The 9,487-nt window shown below is 55.2% G+C and overlaps 1 protein-coding gene across 1 annotated transcript; it reads left to right on the forward strand.

Moving 5' to 3' along the window:
• Positions 1–2,266: 2,266 nt before the first annotated feature.
• LIMD2 (LIM domain containing 2) lies at positions 2,267–4,870 on the forward strand. Its single transcript, XM_010154810.1, has 4 exons — positions 2,267–2,405; positions 3,404–3,448; positions 3,856–3,995; positions 4,508–4,870. Exons 1-4 carry the CDS (start codon positions 2,364–2,366, stop codon positions 4,665–4,667), a joined length of 387 nt encoding a protein of 128 aa, XP_010153112.1. The 5' UTR covers positions 2,267–2,363; the 3' UTR covers positions 4,668–4,870.
• The last annotated feature ends 4,617 nt before the right edge of the window (positions 4,871–9,487 follow it).

Raw genomic sequence — 9,487 nt, forward strand, 5'->3', positions numbered from 1 at the left:
GGAGGAGCGATGAGAGCAGCCGAGAGCCTCCGAGAAACCCCCCTGCAGTTTCTAACTTGCCGTGTTCCCCTTATTGCTTCAGCACACCCTTCCCCTTTGAGATTTCTACTCTTGCCTCCTGTCCTCCGGCAGGAAGGATGTTTAGCAACTTCTCAGACGCCCGTAGGGCAGCTACGCCGAGGGCCCCTCGCGTGAAACGGAGGCTGGAGGAGCGTGGGCACGGGGCTGCGAGCAGGGTATGTGCACGGAGGGGCAGAGGGAGGTTAAGAGGAAGGAGACCTGGAGCATGGGACTGGATGGAGAACATCAAGCCACGGGGTAGGATAAGTGGGATTGGCATTGAAGGGAACGGGGTTTGGGGGCAAGAGAAGCCAAGGTGGAAAGACTCAGGGAGGATGTGCTTATGGGGAAGGGCAGGAGGGAGATGATGGAGAGACTGGGGAAACCGAGGGAAAGGAGGGGTAGGGGAGGGAGATGAGCTGTGAGGGAAGAAGAAAGGAAGTTGGGGGTGGAGAAATGTTTTGGGCAAAGGTGGGGGAGAAGGTGAAAGGCAGGTGAAAAAGGGGAGGGTTGTGCATCTGCATTAGAGGTGAGCACAGGGTAGGGACCAGAGGGGTTTTACGGGTTCCTCAAGTTCCCTTTGGGGTCTGCGCTGGGCTGTAGGCACTGTACAGACCCCAGAGACATAATGGGGAAGGTCCTGTCCCAGGGAACGGGGGGGGGCAGAGAGAGGCTGTGGGTTTGGGACTGGGCCGCTCCTCGGCCGATACACGCCGGTATGGCAGCAGCTGCCTGCGTGCTGCCATCCACCCTGCTCAGCGGGCAGGAAATAACAAGCAAACCACAGAGGAGACGGGAAATGATGTAGGTAAAATCGGAGCCGTGTTCTTAGACGAGGCTGTGAAATGTTTGAGTCGAGCTGTCCAGCCCCCAGGGCTGCGAGGGGGAGCCCAGCTCACCCACCACTGCCCGGGACCTGCAGTAAAGGTCTCTCAGCTCTGAAAGCAGCCACTGATTTTGGGTGCTTTGCTGGGCACAACGCAAGCCTGGTGTCAGATGCGGGGCGTTGGGACTTTTTAGGCAACCAAAGAGCCCCCAGAGCCCTGGGCATGTGTGCAAATGTCACCGTGAGACTGGCGTTGTGGAGAGAGCCGCTGCCCCAAGCCCTCCACCCCGGCACCTCAGGGTCCAGCCTAGCCCTTGGGCAGCAGGAAAGTTTTGGGGTGACACAATGAGGACAAGAGGTTTCAGTAAAAGAGGAAAGCAGCCCCAGGCAGGAGGGTGGGTGCAGGTTTGCCAGACCCCATCCCATCACTGCTGAGCTGCACAGCCACCCCTTCACCCACCTATTCCCTGCTCTGCTCCTCCCCCCATCATTTGTTCAACCCCCCATCTCTCCTTGCATATGCAAACAGGGCTGATCAGGCCTGACCTTTTATGGGTGTTTTGAAGATAAGGCGCAGTGGGGAAAAACCCCTGAGGATCTGTCAGTGCGTTTTCAGCTGATTTTTACCAAAAGGGGTAATTTGTAAAGCTGGTGGTGTTTTTTTTCTCTGTGCTAACCTGTCAGACTCATCCTCCTGGGCACTCAGCACATCACACAGAGGCCACAGCTCACGGGTCTCAGCCTAAAGGCAACACAGCCTCCCCAGCGAAGACAAAATCCCCATCACTTGCTCTGCTGAGCTGTGATCTGGTCTGCTCAGCAAGGCTTTTCTGGGCTAAAATTAGACTAAAATCACAGTCCTTGCTCCAGCTACACCAGTCCTTCAGTAGCTACATTAGTGAAACACTGGGCACTGGTTTTGCTGCCTCGGTGGGACTGTGGCTCTGGCTGGGATTTGTACTCTTGCTTCTACGGGCTTGGCCATTGCCTGGCAATTGCCTTCCACGTGCGGGTTTGGAGCAGGAGCCATCATTACCTTCTGCTCCTGTTTCCAGCAGCCCTCTCCCACCCTAGCCCCCACCCTAGCCCAGTTTGGAGGGATGGGACCAGACCTACCGAGCTCTAGCTCAACGCCCCAGCTCACTTGCCAGCTTCCAAAAACTGAGCAGTATCCAGACCCGCATCTCCTGTCTGCCAGTCCAGCCTGGCGTGCCTAAACCTCTTGGATCCCTGAAGAAACCCCTAGACCAAAGAGGCTGCCCTGACCCCACCAAGGAGGCTTTGAGCACGCTGCTGCCAGGCACCAGCTCCTGCAGAACTGCGCAGCTGCCCGGTTTGGGGTGATGAAACCAGCCATGTTCCTGTCGACATTTCCTTTCCAGGTGTTGCAAGAGGTCTGTCTTAGACACCTCCCCAGGGAACGTCGGCCCACAGACTTCAAGCTCAGGATTAAATAGACGGAGAAGGGGAAGGAACCATGTTCCAGGCCACTGGACCCGCCAGCCCACCCCCAACTCATGTACGTAGCATCCCCTGTGGATTGTGTGAGGCTTTCAACCCGGGTTTTGGATCTCAGGGATGGAAGGTTATGCACAGAGCAAGATTCCAGACTTGACATTTTAGGGTGATCAAAGGCACAGTCACTGCTACTCAAACAACAGAACTGGGGACCAGAATGTTCCAGCAGAAGGTGCTGTTTGCTGAGCACGTTGCAAAGCCAGCGTCCAGGCTCTGGTTCCGTACGGAGCGGCTCACCCTGCTCTCGTCTCGAGTTGCTGTCTGTTTGTTTGTGTTTCCATGGCTTTCTGTGATCACAATTGAGAGCATGCGAGCTGCTTAGGGCTGGAGTGATTGGAGATGGAAAAACATAAAGGCTCAAGAACATCTCCTGCTGGGACAGGATATGGCCCTTCCCCCAGGGAGGATATATCAGATATGAAATAGATAGTGTGCCTGATCGGAGCCAGAAGGCTGCCGAGAAGTGACGAGCAACGGTGAATTGCCTGTAGCCTTGGGAACGGATGTATTCCAGCTCCAAAGAGGCAGCGTCTTCCTTAGCTCTGGTCAGCTGAGCCTGGAAATAAATCCTAACCCCAGGAGAGCACCTGCGGTTGCTTAACCAGAGCCGAGGGATGCAACTGGTTTTACACGGCCTGAGCCTCCTCGCTGCCCATGTCCCTCTGTTGACTTTGGCTTACTCTTCCAGCCTTGTGGGAGTGAGAGGAAAATCCCGTCCCTGACCTCCGTCAACGCGAGCAGCTGGGAAACGTCTGAAGAGGCAGCTCAGCGAAGTGAGAGCTTCCTGTGCGTCTCTTAGGCAAAATGCTTCCAAAAATACAAAGGAGAAACGATGGGGAAGGACAAAGCAGGAGGAATGGGGATGGAAGATCAGCCTGGGGGCAGAGAGATGGGGCAGTGCTGGCCAAGTAGAGCCAAACCAGCAGCAAGAGGAAGGAGGAGGCAGCAGGGTGATGTCCTGAGCTCTCATTTTGGTTTCTCTTCTTCTTCCCTTCTTAGGAGGCAAAGAACAACTCAGGAGGCAGCACGGTGCAGCGCTCCAAGGTACCTGCAGTTTTACCACATCCTACTGATTCACGGTGAGGGGGGAAAGACCGAAAGCCTAAGGCGCAGGCACCAATCCAGCCCAGCATCAGTGGAGCCGTACAGGGAGGGCGAGGGGAGATGGGGGGAGGTGGTGGAGTCACCACCCCTGGAGGGATTTGGGACATATGGATGTGGTTCTCAGGGACATGGTTTAGTGGTGGGCTTGGCAGTGGGGGATTAAAGGTTGGACTTGATGATCTTAAAAGGCTTTTCCAACCTAAATGATTCCAGGGGGCTGCTTCACAGCATCCAATGCTCCGGTAAAGGCAGCATGGATGTTGGGAAATAGGGCTGTGGTGGGAGCCAGGCACAGGATCTCCCACACCCCTCCTCACCCTCTCTGCCTTTGGCATCCCCTTCCCCAGTCCTTCAGCCTGAAGGCGCAAGTGAAGGAGATGTGCACTGCCTGCCAGAAAACCGTCTATCCCATGGAGCGGCTGGTGGCGGATAAATTCGTCTTCCACAACGCCTGCTTCTGCTGCAAGCACTGCCACACTAAGCTCAGGTGAGCCGGGCCGGGAGGCTGCGCAGTGCTTGCTGATGGCGAGCTGCAGGGTGTCTGTAACCGTGACCCCATACCCGGGTGAGGGAGGCCCTTCCAAACAGTGCACCCACCCCCCCATCACAGCCCTTCCTCCTCTTGTGCGCTGGCTACAGACCCCCAGCACACTCATTACAGCAAAAAAAATGGCTTATTTGCCTGCCTGGTCCTAAGTCTCAGCCAAATCCCACCTGGTATGGAAAAAGAGCAGGGAGAGCTCCAAGGTACCGCAGAGCTGAGCCCCAGCTCCCTCCTAGATGACACAGAGCCAAGGCTGAGCTACCGGACCCCCCTTCTTCACAGACCTTTAAGGCTGCTCAGTTGGCTGGAGCAAGCAGTTGGCCCCTTTTTAAGAGTCCTCTCCTGCATCTTCCCCTCTCCCTTCCTCCCCTGTCCTGGTGCCCCTGAGCCTCACACAATCCCCCCAGCCTGCGGCCGCGTCCCCATGCCCAGCTAACCCTGCCCTCCTTCCCCAGCCTGGGCAGCTACGCGGCACTCCACGGGGAATTCTACTGCAAGCCCCACTTCCAGCAGCTCTTCAAGAGTAAAGGCAACTACGACGAGGGCTTCGGGCGCAAGCAGCACAAGGAGCTGTGGGTGCACAAGGAGGTGGAGAGTGGGACCAAGTCGGCGTGAGCGGGGCCAGCCCACCCCTCCCTGGAGCCCAGCAGACAGCACGGAGCGCTGCTGAGCCGGGGGCTAACTGAGCTGATGTAAAGCAAAGGGGGCACAAGGGCCTGCGGGTGGGAAGGGAAGGGAGGCAGCCCAGCCCTCTTGGGAGGATGCTTAGAGGGGTCCTACAGCCATAAGGACAGGGCAGAGGTGACCGGGGTATAGCCCCAGACGTGAAGCCCACTCTGCAGGCTCCTCTCACTGAGATCAGACCAGAAGCACCAACCTCCATGGCAACCCCAGCCCTGTTCATGCGTTCAGGCCTGCCACCACGGACGAGACGACCTGGGGGCTTGACCTAAGTCACAGCAGAGCTCCCAGCTCCTGCCACACCAATCCTGCCTTGCTGGGGCTCGAAATAAGAAGGGTCCTTGGTTTACATCAGCTCAGTTCAGCTGGGATTGTTCAGCCTTAAGGATGTTGCCCTGCGACTGTTTAACAGCGTCTGTCTTTTTTATATTTGCCTTCGATTGGTACGTTCCGCGCTGGAGCCTGGCACGGCAGCTTCACGCGCGACACCGCGCCACGCGCTCTTTTATTTTTGTAATACAAGGTTTCCGAGCCTTCCCTCTCTTGTCCTGTGTTCCCAGGGGTTCGGGAAGGTGGGAGCAGTGGTCAGGTCTGCCTCTTCCTGCCCGGTTACTGTGGAAAGAGCCTCTGCCCATGCAGGACCAAGGAAGTATCCCTGGATCTGTGTGTAAGGTTACGGCTGAGGCAGACTGGCCGTTTGGGGACCGAAGGCAGGATTTCAGTCCGCATGCCAGCGTTCCCACCCTGCGAGCTACACACCTCAGCTGTAACCACTTCCACATGGAGCCCAGACCACCCTCAAAGGGAATTCACCATCCTGTGAATTCAACCCACCCCTTCGCTCCGCATACATTTTGTGGCTTCCCCGCTTCCCCCTCCGTATCAATAAACACGGTGCCCTGCCTCCGCACGCAGACGCTGGCTCGGTTCTCTCTGCAGCCGGCGCGATGGGCTGGACGGGCCCCAGCGCTGGGCTGGCTGGTGCGGTGTGAGGTCCGGTTTGGGTCAGCCCCGTCTGCTGAGCTGGGATGCTTTGGACAGCACAGTCCGCACGAGTCAATGAGCCCAACAAGACCTGCCGGGCTGGAGAGCCGAATGCAGGGAAACCAGGGGAAGCAGGTGAGTCTGGTTTTAATTATTATTTACCTCCTTCCTCCACACGCGATTTGTAAGACCAGCTTGAAAGAGCAAGCATTCAGGAGCCCCGTGCCTCTCAAATGCCATGGGAATTAGGGTTTTCAGAGTCCCCACAGCAGAGCAACAGCCTTTGATATCACCAGCAAGAGCCCTATTCCATCACCAACTGACAACATCAGCTCCCGCTGAGCACGTCCTGTCTGGGAGAACCCAGACACGGCCATGAAAACAGGAGCTAAGGATTGAAGAAGGAAAAAGGTGGGTCCACAGGAGTCCCAGGAGGAACAGATCATAGAATCATAGAATGGTTTGGGTTGGAAGGGACCTTAAAGATCATCTAGTCCCACCCCCCCTGCCATGGGCAGGGACACCTTCCACTAGACCAGGTTGCTCCAAGCCTCATCCAGCCTGGCCTTGGACACTTCCAGGGATGGGGCATCCACAGCTTCTCTGGGCAACCTGTCCCAGTGCCTCCCCACCCTCTCGGGGAAGAATTTCTTCCTGATAGCTAATATCAGGAAGATAGAAGTATACGGGTGTGTATAGCTCAGGGAGGTCACTCAGTGGTACGGTGTTACATACACGGCGGGTCTGTTCCCTCAATACTCCATCCCAGACCACCCAAATCCTCCTGGGGCTCTGGGCATGCACCCACAGCCAGGCAGCATCTGCAGCTCTCCTTCACCAGCAAAGCCGGCTGCAGCCACACCTGATCCTGGGGAAGATAGTGCTGGATGACCCCAGGAGTCTGATGTCCCTCTTGTTGGACACATTACTCCTCCTTCTTAGCTAAGGGTTTGTGAAGGGCAGGTCTGTCAGCTCTTCTGGGTGGGAACTGCCTGGGGATTTACATGGCCAGCACAGCGAGGGCAGAGACCCTGGCAAGGCTCTGAATGAGATTCAGTGTCCCCAAGTGCTTAAACTGTCCCCATCACGCAGGTGCCGCCGACTCCTCACACCAACACGCAGGCAACAGCTTTACACCACGCCGAAAGCCGCTTCCTGAGCAGCCCCGCAGCATTCATTGTCATAAACCAGAAACCGAGCGTCGCTGCTCTGCGGCGAGGGTCTCGTGATGCTGCTGGGGTTGTGGCCCCTTCCTTCCGAAGGTCGGCTTTGAAAACGAAAGCAGACTCCTCCGTTTCGCTTCCTGTTTCTCGCTGGCCTCGTTTCCCGATTCCGCACCGCCGCAGGCTGCTCTCTTCTCCGCACAGCGGGGCGATCAGACACAAAGCATTTTTTGCTATACGAGATGATTTTGGAATAGGGCTGGAGAAAACTTTCAGATGTTGGGGTTTCAGTTTAAAAAAAAAAAAAATTAAGCAAGAATAATTATGTTCCATTTCTCCCCTTCCTCTTCAAAACTGAAATTTGGGATTTTGTCTAAGGCCAGGCACTCACCATTCTCTACCAACTCACTGTCCTATAACCTCTTCCCACACGGGCACCTCCAACTGTGGATACAGCAGGAACGGAGGGAACACGTGAGGCACAAGAGCTGCGAGATCTCCAGCCTGCGACACCATCGTTTTGGGATTCTGAGAGCAGGAACCAATGACCAGGTTGTGTATTACTGACACAGGCTGCAGCAACCTGACCCTTCCCCGAGAGGGTGGGGAGCACTGAGACAGGTTGCCCAGAGAAGCTGTGGATGCCCCATCCCTGGAAGTGGCCAAGGCCAGGCTGGATGAGGCTTGGAGCAACCTGGTCTAGTGGAAGGTGTCCCTGCCCATGGCAGGGGGGTTGGAACTGGATGATCTTTAAGGTCCCTTCCAACCCAAACCGTGCTGTGATTCCATGATTCTATGACCCAGGCTCCACAGTTCAGGGGAGGGAAGCAAAGCTGATGAGTATCAGGTTCACGTGGGAGGGAGATGCTCGGCACAGCCATGCTTCACAGAAGGGCTGCTGCACACAAAGCAGCGACCGGAGAAGTCCCGCTTCCCTGATTAACACGCCCGGCTCTGCACACAGGGAAACTCAAGTGCTCACACTTGCTGGAAGCATTTTTTTAAAATGATTTGAGCTTATTTTATCTCCTTGATAGATTTGAAAGGTGGTGCACCGCACGAAGGACAGTGCACACTTTCTGAGGGCGTACCAGAAGCGGCACGACACAAACCCTGGCTTCAAATGTCTCTGACTGGGAGGTTTCTGTAAAACAGATTTAAAAAAAAAAAAAAAAGCCCAAAACGTTGTCTCTTTGTCCCTAATGTTGAGCTAAAAATCCAGCTGATTTTATGAGTCTAGTCTCACCCCACTGGGACTGGAAACCTCCTTTCTGAACCACCCATCCCCTTTGCACCCTTTTTGGAAAACACACCCAAATCCTGTTTCGGAGCAGACACGGTGACTTCTCACGGCGAGAGCCTCACTTCAGATCTCCATCCCTCAGCACAAGGACCATCTTTTCTCATTCCAGCTGCCGACAGCCTCCCTGGACCAGCAGTCTGAGCTGGCAACCTGCACGTGTGGAGCGACCAGGATTCGGGATGTTCAGAGCCCACAGCTGGGGGTAGTATTTAACAGTGAAGAGAAGGACCACGGGCTCTCAGCATTTATAGCTACCAGACATTAGTACAGCTTTTTATTGGAAATTTCGGCGTGGCCAGAAGCCAGCCATCAACTTGGAGTGGTGGGGGGCAGCATTCTGTGCTCCCCCTCGTCCGGCAGAGCAGCACGCTGCAGCAGCCAGGGACAAAGACGGATCGGAGGGATATGGAGACAGAAGGTGCCCCAACAGGCGGGTTCAGAAAGAAGCCTGAAGCATTTGGCAAGCGAAGCAAGAGCCTGGGAGACAGATACTGCCCGCGACCTACTCGTGGCTGCTGCACAGAGCTTGCACCCCGTTGTGCTGAGATGAGCTACTCAAAGTTCCTTTTCAGTCATGACCTCGTCCCCGTCGGGGCTTCTTTCTGCTGCACAGAGGAGCCAGAGAAGCAGCAGAAGTTGCAGCCAAAGCAGGGGATGCTACAGCTCTCTCGGGCTCCAGCGATGCAGTGGGAGCTCAAGAGCAGCGGCTTTAATAGCAGCCTGAGTGCAGAGTGTATCGATGGCTGCTCCAACACCGAACCCTGAGGATGGCACACTGCCACCTGCACTTCCTCTCCTCCAAAGCGCAGATCAGGTCTTGTCACTGAAGAAACAAGACCACCGAGGAGCAACAAATAACCTTTATTGTATTACACACACCACAACTTCTGCGTTTCCACACAAGCACGAGGCTTGTTACCAACCTGCCTTTTAAGCCCAAGAAAGGACCTTTTACAGAGCCTAAAAATTCAAGCCAACACATTCACGTAATAAAAAGTGTTTTGGGGGGAAAAAAAAAAATCAGTAAGAATCCATATACATCCATACCTTCCAGATGTCCAGTTCTGGAGAAGACGCAGAGCACCAGGCAGAGATCAGCTCCAGAAGAAGTGACAGGACAGCTAGCCGTGCCAGCATTTCCTGGATGCGATGCAATACACCCACACCCAAGCACTATTAAACCCAGAAGACATTGTTCCGAGTTTGGACTTCACTCTCCTAATCGCCACAGTAGTGTCACATAGCCAACCCCTTTAGAGATTTTAAATTATATTTGCTCCAGAACCGTTTAACACTGGATTTAA

The sequence above is a fragment of the Eurypyga helias genome, unplaced genomic scaffold (assembly GCF_000690775.1).
Source record: "Eurypyga helias isolate BGI_N326 unplaced genomic scaffold, ASM69077v1 scaffold13267, whole genome shotgun sequence".
Taxonomy (NCBI): Eukaryota; Metazoa; Chordata; class Aves; order Eurypygiformes; family Eurypygidae; genus Eurypyga; species Eurypyga helias.